General features: G+C 46.2%; 8 protein-coding genes across 8 annotated transcripts; 5 read left to right on the top strand and 3 right to left on the bottom strand.

The window, feature by feature from the left end:
* Nucleotides 1-618: 618 nt before the first annotated feature.
* L199_006918 (uncharacterized protein) lies at nt 619-921 on the bottom strand (the record flags this gene model as incomplete). The annotated part of the gene is made up of 2 exons (XM_064892615.1): nt 619-645; nt 724-921. The coding sequence occupies 2 exons, from the start codon at nt 919-921 to the stop codon at nt 619-621; spliced, it is 225 nt and encodes a 74-aa protein (XP_064748687.1).
* A 3,727-nt stretch (nt 922-4,648) lies between these two features.
* L199_006917 (uncharacterized protein) lies at nt 4,649-5,492 on the top strand (the record flags this gene model as incomplete). Its single annotated transcript, XM_064892614.1, has 2 exons — nt 4,649-5,206; nt 5,352-5,492. The coding sequence occupies 2 exons, from the start codon at nt 4,649-4,651 to the stop codon at nt 5,490-5,492; spliced, it is 699 nt and encodes a 232-aa protein (XP_064748686.1).
* A 767-nt stretch (nt 5,493-6,259) lies between these two features.
* L199_006916 (uncharacterized protein) lies at nt 6,260-7,162 on the top strand (the record flags this gene model as incomplete). Its single annotated transcript, XM_064892613.1, has 1 exon — nt 6,260-7,162. The coding sequence occupies one exon, from the start codon at nt 6,260-6,262 to the stop codon at nt 7,160-7,162; it is 903 nt and encodes a 300-aa protein (XP_064748685.1).
* An 860-nt stretch (nt 7,163-8,022) lies between these two features.
* Nucleotides 8,023-9,784, top strand: L199_006915 (uncharacterized protein; the record flags this gene model as incomplete). Its single annotated transcript, XM_064892612.1, has 10 exons — nt 8,023-8,131; nt 8,232-8,383; nt 8,459-8,491; nt 8,549-8,656; nt 8,710-8,717; nt 8,779-8,861; nt 8,929-9,006; nt 9,069-9,163; nt 9,217-9,513; nt 9,590-9,784. The coding sequence occupies 10 exons, from the start codon at nt 8,023-8,025 to the stop codon at nt 9,782-9,784; spliced, it is 1,158 nt and encodes a 385-aa protein (XP_064748684.1).
* A 354-nt stretch (nt 9,785-10,138) lies between these two features.
* On the top strand, nt 10,139-13,058 carry L199_006914 (uncharacterized protein; the record flags this gene model as incomplete). Its single annotated transcript, XM_064892611.1, has 13 exons — nt 10,139-10,315; nt 10,452-10,590; nt 10,659-10,732; nt 10,812-10,939; nt 10,999-11,167; nt 11,225-11,385; nt 11,447-11,523; nt 11,575-11,843; nt 11,903-12,224; nt 12,285-12,470; nt 12,526-12,665; nt 12,725-12,799; nt 12,852-13,058. The coding sequence occupies 13 exons, from the start codon at nt 10,139-10,141 to the stop codon at nt 13,056-13,058; spliced, it is 2,124 nt and encodes a 707-aa protein (XP_064748683.1).
* A 143-nt stretch (nt 13,059-13,201) lies between these two features.
* L199_006913 (uncharacterized protein) lies at nt 13,202-16,971 on the bottom strand (the record flags this gene model as incomplete). Its single annotated transcript, XM_064892610.1, has 14 exons — nt 13,202-13,228; nt 13,282-13,332; nt 13,413-13,438; nt 13,500-14,040; nt 14,099-14,170; nt 14,297-14,651; nt 14,705-14,881; nt 14,973-15,034; nt 15,098-15,170; nt 15,262-15,540; nt 15,710-15,945; nt 16,020-16,614; nt 16,706-16,814; nt 16,884-16,971. 14 exons carry the CDS (start codon nt 16,969-16,971, stop codon nt 13,202-13,204), a joined length of 2,691 nt encoding a protein of 896 aa, XP_064748682.1.
* A 381-nt stretch (nt 16,972-17,352) lies between these two features.
* L199_006912 (uncharacterized protein) lies at nt 17,353-18,840 on the bottom strand (the record flags this gene model as incomplete). Its single annotated transcript, XM_064892609.1, has 6 exons — nt 17,353-17,630; nt 17,700-18,008; nt 18,068-18,186; nt 18,268-18,437; nt 18,498-18,707; nt 18,775-18,840. 6 exons carry the CDS (start codon nt 18,838-18,840, stop codon nt 17,353-17,355), a joined length of 1,152 nt encoding a protein of 383 aa, XP_064748681.1.
* Nucleotides 18,841-19,451: 611 nt separating this feature from the next.
* L199_006911 (uncharacterized protein) lies at nt 19,452-20,867 on the top strand (the record flags this gene model as incomplete). The annotated part of the gene is made up of 6 exons (XM_064892608.1): nt 19,452-19,554; nt 19,635-20,149; nt 20,206-20,262; nt 20,333-20,381; nt 20,433-20,644; nt 20,715-20,867. 6 exons carry the CDS (start codon nt 19,452-19,454, stop codon nt 20,865-20,867), a joined length of 1,089 nt encoding a protein of 362 aa, XP_064748680.1.
* Between the last annotated feature and the right edge of the window lie 928 nt (nt 20,868-21,795).

Below are 21,795 nucleotides of genomic sequence, written 5' to 3'. Positions count from 1 at the left end.
TGGAGAAGGGTCCAGGGAAGGTGTGAGTGGAAAAGACATGGGGGTTGTCGAAGGATATTCTTGTGTAGTGTATGGATCGAGCTGATAGGCTGATTTTCTTCTGCGATTGATGGGACTGTGGGGACATACAGTACGATTGGTCAGTTGAAAGGTGCATAACATTCAATTACCGCCATCATCTTCCATCTCCACACCAGCCAGCCAACGACACCCACACAAACCACGGACCATGAACTCACACAATCATTATATTCCACAGCCCATTGGTCGTTTCTCCCGCCGGCTGGCTTCTCTTCCTTTCAGGCTATACGCTATTCTAAGATCGACCCGTGGGAAGGCTTATGCTGGACCGCCGATGTACATCCGAATTTGGGGATGTAGGTCTTGCGAGCCGTACCATGGACCGTGTGATCACTTGACCTTGTGCGTTTGATGTGGATCTTCTTTCTGGTCGTCGTAGTGGAGATTCAGGGGTATATGGAAAGTGCAATGAATAGGAAAGTGGTAAAACAGAGACGGAGTACAACATTGGCATAACAGGAAAACAGAAGTTGAAGAGGGGAAAGAGAGAAGAAGTGAAAGTAGAGTATACACAGATAGGACAAGGATCATTCAAACTCACATATTCTTTCTACCTTGTCGTCTCTATGACGACCCCCGAATAACCTCGGTCAGCTCCTGGTTGTACAAAGGTAGCAAGACCGAGTAAAGGGTCAGACTCACCTGAGAGACTGGTACATATTCATAAGCGTAATCCACACCTTCTATCCAACCTTTCTCCTTATCCTTCCCATTCGGTGTGTCCCCACTCTTCTTATCCACTTTTCCAGCGGGTGCTGCGGGTCTACTCGAACCTTCCCTCTGACTACTGCTTCCCCTTGATGAGGGTCGAACGTCATCCATGGGTGGTACGACTGGCATATGGTAGGAGTGGTCGAACGTTTATTGTCGGATGATCAAGGATAGTTGGTTGAATGGCCGAGGTCGAGTATATATACCGTTCCCTCTTCCACTGTTGAGGTTGGAAATGAAACTTGCTGTGTATTGCTAGACTCCTATCCGTTTTATCTTATCTTGAGTGCGTAAGAAGGGGAAAGAAGGGGTCTAGAATGAAATCCAGGAGAACCGTTTTATACTTGTTGGACGTTGATGATGATGAGAAGGTGACGGTGATAGTGAGAGTTGAAAGTTTTTATTGTTTCGCTTTTGGTGTCAAAGCCAAAGGAAGGGTCAAATGGTGGAAAATACTCCTATTCCCTCCTTGATCTTGTCCTGGAACGATAGATGTTTGGATCTTCCCTACTTTTGATGGACCGAGGTACACTGCGAGAGAGGAGCGGGAGAGTAAGTTGATCGATCAATTATCGATTAAAGCATGAGCATAAGCGTGGGGAGATAGACAGAACCGGTAGTTTGGGTACATGTCAATGATATACTCGGGCGGATCATTGTCAAGAATAAACTTCCAACTGGACCACCTCGTGGTGGTGATGTATGATGAACAAGCATGCGGTAACACTCTAGGGATGCTTCGTGTTTTATCTCTTCTCCTCGATTCCTAGACCGAGAACATTGAGACGACACTGTCACGCCCTCCCTCCCCTTCCAACTTAGGTTCACTGAGTTTACCATCAAAAACGCACAATCCATGCACCTTTTTTTCTTCCTCTCCATCCGATTAGACCAGGGCAATTGAAAAACGTCGTAACGCATCCGTATCCAAGAGAGAGAACAGAACTCACCCAGTAAAGGTACCAAGATCTGTAACAGGGACTTCTGTCTGGACTACGATGACAACGCCTTGTTTACCGTATATATCGTATATTTTAGATCGCTCGAGTTGATGGAAGTAGGCTATGTACAGGAAGGATATATAATACGGTCGTGATATAAGCCGAGTTTCAAGGACAAGAGAAGAATGGTAATACGATTTATACGGATGACGGTCAATAGCAATTGTCAATCATGACTCACACTGCGATACCTGTCAGACTGTCACTCTCCTTTCTCTTGGTTCTTTCGGGTGGGTACAATGGAAGGGAAGGGATGGTGTCGGTGTTGAGCTGGCAATGGTCGGCAAATGGGAAGAATGGCTGATGGTTGTTTGCTGCTTGCTGTCTGATCTGTGATGAAAGGAGCATGTATCATGGCATCGAAAGGAGTAAGAATTACTGAGGATCAGATGGATGTCGTCGTACTTACTCTCTCTTGCCCTCACACATCAAGTTACTCTCCTTTTTCACTTTGCTGCTGTCAAACATTCCCTTGTGCCTGAACACAACGTACTCTGTACTCAAAGATGCTAAACTAAAACCTTATGCACCAAGGCTTTTTCTTTGTCTCTTGACTCTTGACTCTTGACTCTTGACTCTTGACTCTGCACCAATAATCAAGCATTCGTAGCCTTCTCACCCCACAAGCCCTCCTTGTATGATGAGTGCCGCGACCATATGAGGATGGAATCGACTGACGTTGCTCCTTTTCGTGGCTTAAAAAGATGTCATCATCAATTCACGATGCTGAGCAAAAGAAAAGGCAGTTTCAGGAACAACCCACGTTACGGGTGACATGACGCCCGGATTACAAGAGAGAGAAAAAAGCCAAAACTCAAAACCCTCTTTTCATCCTGCTGCTTTTGCCCTCTTTACCTCTGCGTACACTTCGTAGCCTAACTTGACCTCCACCACCTCCACCACTGTGTCTACATGTTTGGTAGTTATGAGTTTGACAGAGGATCATAGACATCTAGCTCTTGCACGAGGCGGATTGTCATATGAGAGAGACTCGAGAGCTGACTGACACCTCCCATCAGTCCTCCATCATCAAGCTAATCAACCTTAGCTCCCACACGACCTGTGGCAGATGGACGGTGTGCTGATCAACGGTCATGCCAACATCAACCTTACATACATTGATTCTCCGGCAGTGGCGAAAACCAAATCAAGATGTTCTGCGTCAACTCAAATCCACTAAAGGCTGATCGTAGATCGTAACGTGCCGAAAAAGAAAAACGGGTAGTTGGACATGTAACGTAAAGCATAAATCGTATCGTATTGGGAATCTGGTAAAATAACATACTATAATAATTACGCTTTTTTCGACGCCTCATTTCGCTTAAATCGTCTTTATCCCCTCATTTCCTCCTTCGCATAAAGCGCTCTGTGCGTAATGTGACCTTTCTGTATGTTATTATTGTATTGCATTTGTCGTAAGGCTTATTGTTGACCTGATGACACTCACTCGCATGATGAATACAAGAACGATTTATACACTATTCGTATGCTATCCCCGACCGAACGCACAAGAGCTTACCTCCGCTCAGATGACCTCGCTCGATACGATCGAATTAATCATTACAAGTCACTCCTTCCAATCACATGTGACTATATCGTATATCCACCCTGTGCATAACATTAGGTTTGATGACTAGTATCGATCGGCGATGGTTTCACGTCTTCAAGGTTTCCGTAATAATTCTCAATTTGATGACGATAGACAAGCAGAAAAGAAGAACTCGGTCATAGGCCAACAAGCCGGCCATTCTCCTCAGAAGGTTGGACTCATGCTTGAATGGGAACATGGGGCGATCGGCAGTCATCTCAACGATCATCGGATGACTAGACAGAGCGGTTCTCGCTGAATTTTTCCGGCAACATGCGGAGTGTCAGTGTTGACTATTCCTGTCTCACGACTCATGATGCAAAAACGAAACAATCGACAGAATTCGCCCGAAGCTGGATAGTGCATGCAGCATGAACCTGAAAGAATCGATTGATGACCTTCGAACGCATATGGAAGACACCCCAATAGGAAGTAGCCCAAAAGAACGAAAGGTTAGGAAGACCCATATCAAAGCCACCTTTCCTCCTTATGCCACAGACTCGAACCGCCAAAATGACAGTGTTGTCGGCATTTCATCCGAGAGGACCTACAGGAGCTCTAATGGGGAAAAAGGCCTTTATGTGTCGCCCATTGAACGCCCCTGGTCTCGATGGCGACCTCATCAATGCCCAGATGAGTGTGAGCACAGATGTAAAGCAGTACCGTGATGTTGTCACTAAATTTGGCAGTCGGCACACATGCACAATAGTCCTCATATTAGTGCAGATGATAAGCACAGATCAGAATGGGGAATAAACTTTGATATATGTTGATCGATGCATCGATTAAGAGAAGCTTCTTTACCGCTCTTAAACACTCGTTCAATCCGCATTGAACATTGCGTCATACTGACGAAGCAGAGGCGAAGATTCTTTCCTTATTCAGGAGACGTTACCGTGTGGGAGCTGCTCTCAAGTCAAGTATTTCAAATGGTATTTGTTAAGGGGCAGTGACGACGCGTGAAGAGATATGAGGCAACATCGGCCAAGTTGGCAATCACACTTGGTTTCTTGCTCTTGACGGTTTGATGTGCGCTATGTGTTAAAGGAAGTATGGCTGGAGCCTCGACTCGATATCGCGACTTGTGATTCGATCATGTATAAGAAGTGCCCCTTGCAAGCTGTTGTGAGGCGGCAAATCGACTTTGAATTTTTCGCATCATACTGCAAACTCCAATCAGCGCACCTCTTACATTGCACATCGCAAAGATAAGGCAGACCACACTCTGTATCAACAGAATAATTGAATCGTGCATTGCTTTCCTGCCATGACTTCTACTTCTGACTCCGTTCTTCCACAGTGGAGAGTAGATAACAAATCTACACATAATCCTTACCAGACCTTCGAGTTACCCGACACGACCTCTTTGGCGTCATGCACAGAGAAGAGGGAAGAGACCTCGGGAGGGTGGAAGAAGCGATACGTCTTGAGAGCTTATGATGAGAAATCTCGAAATCAATATACATGGGAAGGATTTGAGGAGGATTTCAAACGTTTTCTTACTCAAGAAGATACTAGTGAGAAAAGCAAGAATTTAATGACAAGTGCAGCAGAAGACTTGAACCTCTTTGGGGATAAGCAGATCTCGAAGAAAGAGTCATTCGTAACCTCAAATAACAAGAATGTTACTTGGTGGAGGGAGAGTAAAGAGGGGTGTGACGAAAAGACAAGATACCGCTTCGAAGTCGTTGATCTGAAAGGGAGGAAACGTACTGAGAGTCTGAGTATGGCTAGATTGGAAGATAAAGCCAAATACTCTATTGTTGCGTCAACGATCTTAGCCAAAGTAAAGGGTGTAGAAGCTTCGATGGCTCCGGAAGGCAAGGTGGATGTGGGCAGTAGTATGATCTCTTGGAAGATTTCACCTGTTACTGATAATTCTGGGAGATTTACTTATACGATCGAAAAAACCCAGAAGGGTCATGATCAAGGGAAGAAAGCATGGATGAGTCTTGAAGGTTTTTCATAAGAGCTCCAAAAGTGAACAACATGGTGGTGAATGGAAGTTGGTCTTGGATGATATCACAAGAAAGTCGGGTGGGACCACTTCAGTCGACAGAGGCGATACCACCGGACCCGCCTTGTCTAGTTCGACAGCGAGTGGTGCATGACAAGATCCACGGCGAATCTATCAGGACCTTTGCTTTTTTGATGTGCCATAGACAAACTTTCTTCATACATCTGTGTCCAGCCTGTCACAAGCCTGATGAAACTTTCTTCATTGACAGAACGATTCATGCATTTATTCAGTTATGTTGTGTCGCTGGCAACTGAGCTGAGGCCTTATACTGTAAGAACACCCAATTATTTGCTCCACAGAAGGTAGTCGCATCAGTGAAAAGCTTAGAAGAAGCTTGTGGATACTCATTACAGAGTTGTTGAGCGACAACCTCGATCGTGAAAGGCCCAAGATCAAAGACCGAGGTCTTCCGCCTTTAAGCTTCAAGGATAATGTAAATCCTTTCTGGTCGATGTCTCAGAAGCCCCAGTCAACAAAACAACCTTTGAATCGCTTTGCAACACGGATTTCAAGTCTTCTTGTCGGTGCTAAGTACGATGTATTTCCTTTTTGAGCCTGAAACCTCAGTAATATGATTACGCATTGAGCGAGTAGTATCTTTTGTGTTGTACTGTCCAAGAAGTGAGAGATACCGTTTCAATCATGCTCAATGAATGGATACTCTCTTCCAAAAAGAAGACTCCGACAAAAGTTTTCGTCTGTATGAAGAGCCCAGGAGTTCTTGTGCAACAACATCACAGAATTTCGGATCACCATAATCGATCGTAAAATCTCCTGAGCATCATACCTCATCCCAACTACTGAAAGTCGATCTTCACCACAAAAAACATATCTACACATTTTTCGAGCACTCTCGTCATGTCCCTGATTTCATGCCACAAGTCGGCGAAGATTTCGGGGGATACCAAAAGTTCCCCATGGAACCTCCCGCCAGGATCATTCCTGTATCCTCAAGAGTGGTCTCGCTTCATACGTGGGAGCAACGCGCTACCGAGTTACCTCATACCAATGAACACCGAAGAATGTACCTACGAACCAGCCGAGTCAGCAGTCCTGACTAATCTAGCGGTGCGCGAAAGAATCACTTCGGACAACCGCACAGAGAGGACCTATGCCATTTTCGCCCGTGTACCGGATAATCCACAGTACGAATATTTGTGGTATGGATCCGAGGGTTCACTGAGAAGTATGGCTTCTGATGGGGATCGACTTTTGTCAGAGATAGCTTCTGAAAGGGGTATCGATCTGAAAACCTTTCAAGGAAAAAAATATTCTGTGAGACTGACAACGGGAGAACACGTCGACTGGCAGCACATTTACCTAGAGGGCCAACATTTCACTGCCTTCACGAAAAGAAATTCCAACGGTGCCAGACAGTACACCTTCGACCACTCAAAGGCCAGTGAAAGACTCGCATTCAAGAAAATGGCGCAGGAAACGAGTTCGTCAATTGACGAGGAAGCGACGCGGTTTGTGCCCCGACCGAAGGTCGTCAGTCAAAGCGTTGAGGTGGACGGCGGTAAGTTCTCTTGGACCAAGCAATCTGCAAAGATGAATAAATCAGATACGACCTCTTATGACCAGTCCCCGAGAGAGCTGTATCAGATCGAATGGCAACCCAGATGTGGAAGCGGGAAAACCTCCGTGAGGATGGCAGCCGATATCGAAACATTGACAGCGAATGTCAACACATACTCGGAGAAGCATCCAGAATGGTCCCAAGCGCTCAGCATCATAAAATCAGGTCACTGGGCTCTCTAGGTGTTCATCTGAAGCTGTGTGTATCAGATGATTCGAAATATGGCACCGGTTCCGACAGGATTTGATGGCTTGCACTAGTTGGTGAAGGGTTGGTCTTTCTCGCGTGATACGTATCATCTCGATTAGCCCATCATACTAACATGTACAGATGAGATGCATACTCCTCAGGACATGTGTCGAGCTTCTTTCCAAAGAATCCTGTTAAGATGATACTCGGCCGTGGTCTGATGCGGTGCCACATCGGTCGGTGAAAGGGGGAAAGAGGGTTGTGAAGGTTGTCACGTGGCACCGTGTCGTCATTGTGCTGGTATATGATGGCGATGACAAGCACTCGTATGACATCCAGCTGTTAAATGATAACATTCAACATATAACATCTATCTGATAGATACTGCTACCACTGTATATAAAATACATTGGCAATACATCAACGACAGGTCATAGGTCCACGTATCATCCAGCTCTTCAGACCAATCGAAACCAAATCGAATCAGCACAAGCCACCTACCTATCAACCACCCACCACTCGAGTGCACCACCACTCTTAACGATCATTCAAAGTGCCGTCCTTACCTTCTCTATCGCGTAAAAACTCTTCTTCTTCCAAATCATCGTTATCAATGAATGGCAAGATAGAAGAGAAGGGTGAAGGTGAGTAGATAGCAGACACACAACTCCATTGATCGGGTCCAGCGGTCTCTTTCCCCCATAATGCCATCCTTTGTACACGTATCTAACCAGCATCTTCGACTCACTTCCGATCGACTCCTCCCCCACACTATGCATCCTGCTCCTCATGGTTCCACAGATCCACTTAATACCGTCTATTCTTGATTGTAGGACTATGCTAATCAATAAACATGTGTTCAGGTGCCGATGTACCCCAAGAGCAAAAAGCAGGATGGGCAAGTTTCATCAAGAGTTTAGCTCAAATGACTGGTGATCTCAGTTCGATGACTGCTCCACCTTGTGAGTGACTCGCTCTTCGTACGACAGCTCCCTAGCGTACGATGGGGGATGCTGACCTTTTGAACGTTGTATATTTCGCCTCTCGATTGCGTGTATACAGTCATCCTCTCTCCCACTTCTCTTACAGAATTCCCCGCATACTGGTGTGAACATCCTAACCTCTTTGCGGAGATATCAGAGGGCAAGACCGAACAAGATAGGATGGAGAGAGTCTTGAGGTGGTTCATTGATACTCTTAGTGCTCAATATACCGTGAGTTTACTGTTCGATCGGACCTGTACAGTGGCGAAGTCTTGAGACTGACCTTATTGTTTGATGCACTTGCAGACGCGTAATGAGAAGATGGGTTCAGAGAAGAAGGTGAGTTGTTAGATCGGTATAGACCCATGCTCAGCTCACACTCGCATCTGATTGTAGCCCCTTAATCCAGTCCTTGGGGAGTTGTTCTACGGTATCTGGCCGGATCTCAGTGGTAGAGGAGAGACTCGATTGGTCGTAGAGCAGGTATCGCATCACCCTCCTATCGTAAGTGTATTCCCTGATGGCTCAGTGCAGAGCTGATCTTAAATTTGCTCTAGACCGCTTAGTGAGTTTCGATGCTGGAAAGCCGGTGATATGAATGACTAACGACCGAGCCAATGATACAGCTACATCGAAAACGCGAAAGCAGGTGTCAAGCTTCAAGGTCATTCTGGTCAGAAGACATCGTTCACTGGTACTGCTATCAATGGTGAGTCTTTATTTGTTTTAAGATCCCTAGCTCCTTTATGGCCCAGCTTATCGTCCATCGGCATCAGTGAAACAATCCGGCCACGCTGTTCTCACCGTACAACCTAAGAATGGACAAAAGGAGGAGAAATACTTGATTACCCTTCGTAAGTTTCGGTTGTTGAGGATATTACTGGCAAAGCCAGCTGATCATGCTGTGAACGTCCAGCGAAACTCCGAATCGAGGGTATCATCTGGGGGTCACCTTACATCGAGTTGACCGACACCAATGCCATTCAAAGCAGCACAGGTCTTACTGCGCAGGTGAGACACTGATCTATCCTCTGACATCCTTCGCTAATGATTGTAATCGACAGATCGACTACAAAGGCAAAGGTTACTTCTCTGGTAAATCCCACTCTTTCAAAGCGTCCATCGCCAACGCATCGGGTAAATCACTTCAAACGTACGAAGGGCAATGGACCGGTAAATCCCACATCGGAGGATCCAAAGGTCCGATCTTCCTTGACACCACTGTACCCAAGGAGGAGGTCACCGTCAGGGATGTCTCTCAGCAGACTGAATGGGAAAGCAGGAAACTCTGGGTCAATGTCGCTAAGGGTATCAGAACCGGTAATTACGATGAGGCTGGTAAAGATAAGACGAGAATAGAGGTGAGCGTTGATGTTGATGATCTCGATGATTATTCCCAATGATATCGACGCTGACTACACCTACCTTCCTACACAGAATGAACAACGTCAAAGACGTAAAGATGAGACTACTAACAATACCACTTGGGAACATTTACACTTCACCCATGTCGATTCCGATTCGGATTACCAGTTCTTATCGGCTCTGTTGCATGACAAGCTGACCCCCGCTCACGAAGATGCTTATGTGTTCAAACCGGAGACGATGGACGTTGTAGGTAGATCTGCTTAAGAAGGGATATGGGTATATACAATATATTTAATACACGTATAGAAGAGAACAGAGATAGGTTATAGGTTATAGGTCATAGGTAGATGATAGGGTCTGTCTTTTCTACATGTATTGTCTGATCGTCATGAGAGGTCGTATCTTGTGTGAGCAGTGCACACCTAGCTACGAGAGTCCTATATCCAATGATTGAGAGGTATTATCAATAGTTCAGCAGGGTGAATGATATGTCACTCCATACGCCCTGATGTGGTGATGAGTGGAGGTGTGTCCACCTGTGTCGTCAACAATCAACAAGTCATTCAACGTCATCCTCCTCTCTCCTCTCGTTCTTCATGCATCATCCCCGCAACGAACATGCCTAGACCGCCAGCTGCTCTCCCGCCGTACCTCACCTCGGGTGCATCCTCAAGAGCCCATCATGGCTTGTTGGTCAGGTTGAACGAAGCAGCTTCGACACAAGAGGAAGACGAGATCATACATATGGAGATCAGCAGGACCAAGGAGGTGCTGAGTGTCAGAGGCCAGAGTATGGTGAGTCCACGACCGTCCTGCCTAAGACATGGGAAAGCTTGCCACTAAGACTAGAAGCTGCATGGAGAGACCTTCATCATCGTCATCGTCGATCTCATACGAGGCTAACTTATCACTGCTGCCATTCCTCCTACAGAGCAAGATAGCGGACACCTTGGTCATACTGCTTCACTGTCTCATGCTGCGGCATAGGACAGAGGAAGATGCAGAATTCGCTCTGGTATTAGCTCTCCAACTAGCGGAAGGTGGACGTACGATCGCTGAAAGGCGAATGGGTGGGTTCAGCTTTGAACAACAGCCAATTCACCAGCTGATTCTGAATGAACACAACTTTGCTCCCCAGGTTATCTGTATCTGGCAGAGAGCTTACCAAAAGGCCACGAGCTGAATCTGTTGGTGATCAACACAATCAGAAAGGTATGTATCGGTACTTGTATTCTTTCTTCAAGATGTACGAGGAAACTTGGCTTATAACGTCATGGATCTATACCTACAGGATCTATCATCGTCCACACCATCGCATATCCTTCTCGCACTGCAGACCATCGCCAAGATACCATCAGAGGATCTGGCTCCGGCCGTCATACCTCTCTTGACCACCAAATCTCTACTCCGTCATAAGATGTATGTGATCACTTTTACAGGGAAAGAGAGTTGCAAGCCATAGCTAATTCGACTTGTAGACCAGCTATCCGACAAAGAACGTTTGAAGCACTGTTGTCGCTCCATCGTATACGACGAACAACCGATTCCTACCCACTGACAATAAACAAGCTGCTAAAGTCACTCGATCACGAACAAGACTTATCGGTTCTAGCCATAATCCTCAGGTCGATAAGGCATGTTCTGGAGGTAGGTCTCCCCCTCTCTCTGTCCTGCGATCTTTCTGCTTCTGCTGACTTAGCGTAGACCGATGCTCAACATTTCGGAACGGATGAAGAACGTTTATATGCGTTGGAAAGATGTATAGCTATTGCTAGAGACCATGAAGTGGGATACATGGGTCAGATAGGGCTTGAGGTGGTGAAGACTCTTGGGCAGATCGTGGAGTTCAGTGAGGAAGTATCGGGGTGAGTCTTTTCACAATGAACACCTTGCACAAGCCTTCGTGTACTGATAAAAACCTTACAGAACCATCAAAGAGATGATGACCAACTATATGAGGGAGACTTTGGATGGGATTCAATCGTGGCATCGCTGGGAAGGAGGTAAGTTGGTTTATAGTGTGATTTCCACAGTGTACTGACTGTAAAGTACAGCATTCCTCCTCGAAGTGTGCCAATATGCTAAACATACACCGCAAATATACCAAAGCATCTTACGACATATCTCCGATTTATTGCTACCCGACCAAGCCAAAAAATCGTCATCCACATCCTCAGTGTTACCTACTCCCAACGACCATGTTTTAGTGCTCAGATGTTTAATCCAACTACCAACAGATGTATGGGATGGCGTACTAGGCGAAAGGGAAATGGGTGTGATTATGGAAGGGGTGAATAGCGTTGATGACAATATACGGAAAGTGGTGTGTATACTTCAAACCCAATGATCCATTATGATCGACTGACACCTTCCCCTACATAGACGATCCGAATACTCGGAAAGCTCTCGCCAGACTTACCCTTGATGGTCCTTCAAACATATTTGGATTCAATCAAGAGCTCGACCAACCTCTCTCTACCACTTGCCATGGCGAATGGGCTGGACATATACGAGAAGACAAGACTTGGGAGGTATGAGACTGCTTTGAGAGCGATGGAGGTAGTCGAAGCGCAGTCTGCAGAAGACGGGCGTGCATATGGTGAAGGTGTACTGAAGATATTGAGGGTACTGGAAGAAGGGAACCGTGGAAGGGGACCGATCTGGGATGAAGGAGCTGGACATATTCTGGGACGATTGGAATATCGTGAGTCCACTTCATTTTCCGTCTCACCTTCTGGCAATATTACTAATTATGTTCGAATAGTACCTCGTTCATCCGCCGAAGCAACAACGATCTCCCTCTTGGAATTGTTACAGACAGGAAATAATAGTCCTGGGGACACTACCGTGGTCATAACCACATCAATCACATGCCAGCATTTGCCCTCCGCGTATGACAAGGTGCAGGAGGTGATACAATACTTTGTCAACAGAATACCCCATTACAATGGTAAGCGGTACCTCGAGCTGCAATGTTGATGAATTACTGATGTACCAATTTCTAGCATCTATTCAAGAATTGATCTTGGTAACCTTGGTATCGCTTTTGATCAAACTGCAGTCAGATAGACTGAAAACCTCAACAAAGTTGGTTCACAAAACGATCCAAGATCTACGAGAGGGATCTTCCAGATATCTCCAAAAGGTACGTTGTCTGTTTTCCTGCTTCTGCCATGAGATGAGACCGGCTGATTTGGCAAGCAGAGATGCGATCAGATATCTACGGTGATCAACAAGGACTTTCTGGACGAGGTCAAGGAGAAGTCAAAATCGTCAAAGGTAAGTTAGTGTTTACGCCAGCCGTATCGATACGTGCTTATCGCTCTTATAGCTGGCCGATGTATTGGACGCTATCATCTCGGTATCTACAACGCATTCCGAGAAGCTCACTCCAAGTGTCGAAACCACTCTATCTCCTCCTCCACCTCGAGCGAACTTATCGGCCAGTCACTTACGATATGATGCGTATCGATCACCAAGCCGGACAAGGAAGAGTCACGAACGATACCGAGATCACTTCGATGACGATAGTGATTGAGTGCTTTATACATCACATGAGCATATGCATTGTCACTGTCATTATTCTCTTGTCTATCGCTACAGATGTATTTGTACCCCTCAGTGACTGAAGGAGACAGATCGTCGAGGTTGAACAGGACCAGGTAGAAGATAGTGTTTGTCTTACATCCAGCTCCACCAATTCGCAGACTGGTCAAGGAAATCAGTCTATCTTCCAATCACTCTCAGCAGTAAGAACTCACAGCTAGATCATTCGAATCATTCATCATCATAGGGTCCCAGAATTGGTGTAACTTTGCACCCAGACAAATATCAGCTTTCCACTCCGAGGCTCTACTCGAAGGAACTGTTTTCGCGTAGATACAACACTCACCATGAGATCCGTCGAGGCTTCCATCCCTACGTTCTCCAATCCAGTGGGAACAATACCTTCCGTTCCTACAAGATGCTGCTGCAATACCTGCTGTACGGCCGGAGCTACTCCATTGTTCATGGTCAAAATCAGAGGAGGAATGTGGTGGGGTATATATATGATTCGTATCTGAATTCATATGCTGTTGATTGGGTGGTCTCGAAGAAGAAGAGATGTTGATACCGATCTGTGTACCGTTAGAAGCACTTTCGATCAACCTCGTTCTCCATCCTACTATATCCATATCTTCTTCTGTGCTACCATTTCCATTTCCATTCCCATTGACTGCAGTTTGGCTATGATCGCTCGCTAGAGAACTTCGTCTTCCATTGATATCTTGCTCATCCTGCTGCGACTGAGATTGAGGTTGGGATTGAGCAGCCACCAAAACTTTGTTGAAGACTCTTTTCCTCAATCGACATAACCAATCGTGATTCTGGACCATCGACGTCGTGTTATTTTGCTTGATCAACAGCGAATAGACGTTGATACTTTGGTCGATGGACGTTATGGCGAATTGCGATAGGACGGAGGTGGGATTACGAAGAACCATCGTACCGAGGCAGACGGCAGCGGTGAATATGTGGTACTGACACGGGGAAGGGTTACTATAGGGATCAAGACTACTCATGACGAGATTCACTCACCCACAGGAACCACTGTCTTGATGACACAGCTGGATGTACTTCGTATAATGCAGAGACGATCTGTATGATGACCTAGAGGATCATATGTATAAACATTGTCAGTAAAGTCAATATCGGGGATATGGACAAATCGTTCGAGATGGTAATAGGATACGACTATATAGTATACACCTGGTGGACGAATTTACAAGCACCCACACTACACCTTTCGATAACAGCTAAATACGATCTCCCATAGACACTCCTCGTTGGGTCTTGTGGTTGATCGTGCATAGCCATGACGAAGTATGGTCTATGGAGGAACAGGACATGTTCAGAGATATTCAATGCTAACGTAAACTGTTGGAATGTCTTCTTGAGATTTCGTCTCGTGATTTCAGGCGATTGTTTGATGGCTGTGTCGGTATCTGGATATTCACTGGGTAGGGACAACATCGCAGTCCGACATCTGAGCTCGAATGGGATGGAGCGCTCGAACGTGCATAGTTGGGTGTAGAGGGAGAGGATGGTATCGTATGATTCGAATTGGACAGACATCCCTGTGTCCAAGATCCTAGAGAAACATATATCAGAAGGTGAAATTGGACGAGAGGTTAGTTCACTGACCTAGCAGATAATTGGATCAACTCGAACCGCAATGTCTGATACGACTTTGAGCCTGCTGGGTGGTCCGATGGTCCATTGGGGAAAGCTGTATCGATGTACTGGAGTGCCAATGAAGTAGGTCGCGAAAAACAGTTGGCTTGTAGGATCTCTATAGCATACGCTGCCCAAAATACCTGTCTAATCGCATGAGAGACCATGTTAGCTATTTGGAGTTTAGTGAATCAATCACACAATAGCGTTTTTTAATGAATACATGTTGCCAACTCACCTTCTCTCTTCAACCACATCAGCGGGCAGGTTCCACCTGGCTCCATCCCGATGTAAACCCATCTGTGGGGTGACATCTAGTCAGCTATGCTCAGAGCTACGGAAAATCTGTGTAAGCAGACTCACAGCGACTATGATCCTCATCGCTAAACCCCATAAAGGCCAAGCTGAATCACCATTTCTACCCTTTTCCGTCTCCCTGAGTGATTGAAATCGTCCATCATCAGCCCCTGCTTACGATATGTCAAGATGATCGATGATGGTCTTTCAGGTGTCATCAAGCCACTCACAACAGATAATGAGCCATGACGATTAGCGTCTGAACTCCAGCTATCGTATTGTTGTTCAGGAAGTCCCCTTTAGTTAGACAGCTTTTCGCCAACAAAAGATACTCATCCGCCGTAGGGTCATTGGGAGGTAATTCTAGATTCTGCAATGTGCCCATCGCTAAGATCGCATATAGGAGAGCTAGTTGCTGCGGATGGACCGATCTGTAGTTCTTCGTTGAGATGTTCTGGAATATACGGTCGAACACTGGCTGGAAGAATCGACGTGGAACGGTGTCGTGACTATATGGAAGGTTGATCTATCAGTACGTGCTCATGAACAAGCAAGAGGAACATGTGTATGTAGACTAGGCTATCAATTCAGATATGGGAGAATGAGGGGAGGGTTCCGCATACGGTGCCAGCCCAATAGTCAAGAGGATGCGAGAAGAGAGGAAGAGTTCCTACTCACTTCCAAGCAAAATAACGATAATAGCTATCCATCAGCACTTCCGCATCATCCTTGGGTGGTAATTGTGATAAGAGCGATTCCATGGTAAAAGTACCATTAGATAAGGGGAAGGGGAAGGCTAGCATCTGCTCCGTTGAGATTTTCTTCCCCCCAATTATATCATTCTGTTGAGGCTGTTGTTCTTCTGGTGAGGGACTGCGCTGAGGTGTAGGTGAGTGGGCATCACCCATTTCTTGCTGCCAATGTGATATATCTCAGATGAGCGATATTTAACTTCGTCAAAAGACAGTTAGTCTCAGCTTGCACTTACATTCTTCAGCCATTCCGTCCCTGCTGTTGGACCCAGATACCTCGACCTTCCTTCCTGGCCCAGTACCAGCGTTCCATGACTATGTCCAACCGGTGAACGAGGAGTATGGATCCCAGCGGGATTCAGCGAACTTCCAGGTATCATGTCTGACGATTTATGTGGACTAGAACCAGGGTGCTGTAAAGGAGCAGGAAGGGCAGGTGGCGGCGGTGGTAGTCTGCTATAGTCTGAATTGTTCCTGTCCCAGTACACCGAGTCGGAATCTCTGGGAGAGGTGTAAGGGTACTCTCGAGTAGCTGATATGGGTGGTCGGGCATTGATGGATGGTGATCTATATCTAGGCGACGAAGAGGATTCTATTAACTTTCCGCTGTGATGCTGATGGGGTCGAGGATGATGCAAGGATGTATGATGATGGTGCTCTATGCTGTGAGATGATTCTGATTGTCTTCTTCTTTTCCCAGTCACCTTTGGAGATTGATCTTCATTGACTGTATCAGGTGAAGTCGGCACCTGTACTCCATGCTCTGCTAATAATGACTCAAGGGTAGATAGACGTTTTTGTAGGTTCTCAGTCGCTTTCACATCGAACAGCCTGAGGTAATCAAGCGGTTGCACAGGTCAGGTAGTTGCACACATAGATGGAGGACGACGATAGCGGCAAGGTATGGTACCACAACGCTCACTGTCTTCGAGATTCCTTGACACCATCAGGACACAGTTCTGCACACTTCCTTCTCATGCAATTTGAGCATGGAATCTCTCTATCACACTTGAGCTTGAGTCTTCGACATTCTGAGAACATGCATTATCCTCAGTATTGTGCCTATGCTGTATGTATGACGACAGAAGGTGACCACTGACCTGCACAGCTCAGCTGAGGTTGCTTTGATCTCTTCTTCCCCTCATTGGATGGACCTGCTTCAGCGTTTGGTTGAGCTCCTGGAGACATCTCGCACCCTTTTCTAATGCCATGTCCGGTGCCGGGGAGTGATCTCGAGAAAGAAATGACCTATGAGATCAGACGTGAGATGTTATTTTTGATTTCCGATGTCGGGTTGAGATGAGATGTGAAGAGGGGATGTTTATGTCTCGTATCCACCTGCATCGGACCGGAAACCGACTATGAACATTCATCATCCATCATCCATCATCCATCATCCATCATCCATCATCCATCATCCATCATCCATCATCCATCTGACTCAAATCCCTCTGTTGGTCCCCTCATGCATGCAATGGCTCAATCACAAGGACAAGGTGGATCTAATGGCAATCAAATGCATAGTCAAAGATATTTATACTTTTATTTGTTATCGAACTTTTTAATCGTTTATTGCCCAGCAGTTCCCTTCATATCTTTAGTACTGCTAATTCCATTCTTCCTCACCGAATCAAACCATCTTTGGACCACTTTGCTCTCGTCTAGAGGCATCCGGTCACTCTCAGTCTTACCATCCCTGATACACCTCGCCACCTCATCAGCTTCATATGACATACCGTGATTACCTTGATGGACGGGGTGATGATGGGTAGTCTTCTCCTTCACCGAGGCGAGGTATCGATCAGGTCGGGGAATGATATGGAAGGTCTCGGGTTTTTGAGGTGGATCTGGGATGTGAGAGTCAGTATGGGCTGTCCCGTCGACTAGCATCAAATGAGATGTAAATGATCACTCACACTCAATCACCAGATCACCTTCCTCACATTGGAGAGCAGCAGTGTTTTCTCTCAACCCAGGGCTGGTCAAGTCAGTGACCAGCTGACCATGGCAGAGGCCCTCCCATTCTACTATCCATCTCGAGTTGAGATCTACACCAGACCTTGGGTAGATGGATTGATATGAGCTAACGACTTTGGGATTTTGATCTTTGTTATGAGGGTTTCTGTGAACTAGCAGCATCGCCCATACAGATGGGTAAGGTCCCATATCCAGCAGACTGCCTCCTCCGAGAGCTGGATCAACGAATCGGTTTGAATCGGGTTTGGCTATGGAGTGCAGGTGGTCAGAATGATATATGCACAGTTTTGAATTTCAGACTACTCACAATCGAGATCATATTGCATCGAGAAATCAGCAGCGAATCTCTTGGGTTTACCGAGTTTACCAGATTTCAAAACTTCCTCGACAGCGTATGCGATGGGATGGAATCTAGTCCAGACAGCTCTGCAGTCGATGACGAGTCTCTGTCAGTCTGAGGGTTCTGAGGAAGAAACGACAGCATAATCAATTCAGAAACGAACTCACTCCATCAAGAAAAGTTTCTTCTCCCTCGCAATCGCAACGAGATCTTCTAACTCGTCAATATCAATGGTGAAAGGTTTCTCACATAAGACGTGTTTACCAGCAAGCAGAGCATCTTTGGTGTTCTTGTAATGGAGGTTGTGAGGTGTACCGACGTAGATAGCATCGACGTTCTGTTCCCTCCGTTCCTATCAGCGACACATCCTACTATGTTTGAGGGGTGTATCGCTTACAGGATCGTTGTATACTCCATCATAAGATCCATGAGCCTTGACTTGGTCTAATTTCCCATTCTTTGATCCCCATTCCCACGAATCGCCTTCGCCAGGATTCTTCAACCCGTCAATGAATCTTTGAGCGGATTCGACTGATCTCGAGCCGACTGCAGTGATCTGATGAGATACATCTGATACTTCTCTAGAGCTGGGATCGACCAACAAGTCCTGTGTAGATAAATCGAATATAAGCTGAGGAAGATGACGAAACGAAGTGATAATGTCCATTACTTACCCTAGCAAACTGACCTGATATCTTCCCGGTAGCGATGATTCCCCATCGAAGAGTGTAAGGCGACATGGTGTGCGTGTCTGTTGGTTAGCTGGCTTGTCTTCCTGATTTATAACTTGTAGATAGACGAGAAGAGTGAGATTGTATGAGGTGAATTGCATAGCAGTGTTCATCTCATCTCATCTCATCTCATCTCATCTGATCCCACCACTGACTATATCCGTGGAATCGGAGAGAATGGCGGCAACTAGAACTTGCAAACATTCACAGTTATCACATCCCACTGTATATGGATGTGCATGCGAATTTGCATGCTGGCATGCACAAGTATGCATGTGATGGGACATGCATGAGTATTATTGACAGCGGATCAGTCAATGAGCTTATGCCTTTTTATGTACGTACGGTGTACTATGATGTGATACTGTCTATCCAACTCGTGACTCTGCTTGTACAGTACCATCATCATACACCGCCGGTCATGCAGTAGATAGAGATGATAAAGCCCTCCATATCCGATGAATCATGGGTGGAGAAAACCCGACAAACCCGATTAGCCCTAGCGAATTGCATCAATCATGGGATTCATGGAGGATCACCTCTGAATCACCCATATATCCCCACACCCGTGCGACTTGACTGCTGTCTGTTGTCCTATACAAGAGCTCATAGATACACTCATGAAGACCAACCTACCATTGACCGGACTAAGAACCGCTCTGCTCCATCAGAGAGCACCCGTACCGACTGTCAATGGCATATCCAAACCTATGAAACCGGGAGGTGCGTCATTGTCCTGACCGATTCATTATACGCGTCACACACATTGATGCCTGCTCATTCAACTTTCGTGTTTGTTATAGGCTATGCGGATGGTTCTGCCGATATAGCATATGCTTTACGCTCAGTGGGAGAAACAGTCATCACACCAGTACCATCTCCTGATCCATTGAAAGATCTCGATTGGTCATTCCCTGATACGGTTGTGGGTATACGCGAAGCAGTTGACAAAGGGGCAAACGTCTTATGGGCCAATACAGGTCTACATTCGCGTCATGCCATAGTGGAGATACAAGAGGAATTGAAAGAGAAGGGAGTACGGCTGTTGGGTCAGAACCCACTTTCGGTGGAGAAATATGATGATAAAGAATGGGTGAACAGATGGCTTGCGCAGCAGAAAGGGTTGGAAGATTCTTTTCCCAAGAGTTTACTATATCATAGAGGTGATGTCGGCCAAGTAGATGAGTTCCCACTACCAGCTATGGCCAAGCCAATCAGAGGAAGAGGATCTCATGGAGTTACAAGAGTTTCCACGCCCGAGCAACTAAATAAGGCATTGTATGTATTACTGAAGGAATCAGATGCGGTATTGATAGAAGTGAGTGGTAGCAACTACTGAATCATCCTACGATATCAGTACTAAGCCATATACAGGAATATCTCGCAGGAGACGAGGTCACTATAACCGTCATGCCTCCAGGTAACTACACTGTGAGTGTACCATTTGAAACTAGACGTGACAGAACCTGACCGAATCTGGGTATAGGTGGTTGGAGAACAGAAGGGCTATTGGGCACTACCTGTAGTGTATCGTTTTGACCAAATAGACGGTGAGGATCGCCAATTTCAAGGAGTGATATAGCAACTGATTTCAAAGACAGGTGTGATGCCATGGAACGGTACCGTACCTGTGACCGCGAATTCTCGGGTCATCACACCTGAAGAGGATCAAGCCGATCGTGCCTACTCTGACGCGCAAGCGAAATGTGTATTGGTCGCTCAGCTACTTGAAGCAGCCACTGCAATCAGGATCGACTGTCGCAGGAGGACTCAAGGTGGACCATTCACTCTCTTTGACGTGAATCTGAAACCTGTACGTGATTGCTGGATTGGCTTCATACCTTACGAGGATCGAACTGATGACTGGACTGTTGGTCACTCAGAACGCCGGTGGACCCGGGCGGCCAGGAAGAGATAGTCAAGCGGCTCTGACAACCATGTCTGCTCAGGCCATTGGATGGGACTGGCCGGAATTCGCTGTTAACATTCTACGGACCGCCAAACCTTTGGGAGAGGTATTTTCTCGAGGTCAATGAGAAGTCATTTCATCTCGTAGACGTATAGAACAGGACATCAATATGTCCCGGCAGTGTCATACTTGGGATGCATTTGTAGCGTTGGTGTTGTTTCGCATTGACTAGCTCATCGTTAGATCATACAGAATACCTAGCAGACGTAAATTCTTGACAATAGGTTCTGTTATAGACAATCTTTGCTTGCAAAGTATGCAAAGTAAAGCGCATGGTATCTTGACAGGCTGGAGTCTCGGCCGCTCCTCCATTGTCATACTGCATGAAAAAGATAATCTCTAAGCAAGTTGTAGTTCCCATACGTTGCAGCGTGGCTACAGAATATAATCACCCTTCTGTGCAATACTGCATCATGGATGTTTGCAGATCTGTCTGTCAGCTATCTTCGCTTGGGTCTTAACTCACTCAGCGGTATCAACTTGATTCATTGTACGACCACTAGGGATCAAAGAATCGGGGTACCAGATAAATGCTCGTTAAAGACAACGGGCGTCAGGACATGTGGTCAATCATCCATACAAGCTCGCAAAAGAATACTTTGAAACACATATTCGTGGACGAATGAGGCCATGGAGCTACAGTTGGTACGTTGTGAGGATGACTGACGATAGAGAGGCGAAATCATCGGGGATGCGTTGAGGTTATCTTGAACCTTGGGTGCCATCCACAGTAGTAGCTGCTCTCCGCTTTTTCCAGTAATTTCATACGGGCGAGAGTTTCTTCTGACCCAAAACAGTAGTTGCAGATAGATACTGCGATTTCAAGTAAGAGACATCTTTTTGCAGCACTCTGGATTGTCAAACGCTGAGACTTCGCGGCGTACCTAGCTGAAAGAGCGATAGTGTATGATTGGACGTACAATTGTCAACGAGCTACGTATTGGGCCGTACGCGGACTATTCTCGCTCCATAGTAGCTGAGACTTAGTGGATCTC

The sequence above is a fragment of the Kwoniella botswanensis genome, chromosome 2, assembly GCF_036426115.1.
Source record: "Kwoniella botswanensis chromosome 2, complete sequence".
Lineage (NCBI taxonomy): Eukaryota > Fungi > Basidiomycota > Tremellomycetes > Tremellales > Cryptococcaceae > Kwoniella > Kwoniella botswanensis.
This window is presented reverse-complemented; position numbering and strand designations above follow the sequence as displayed.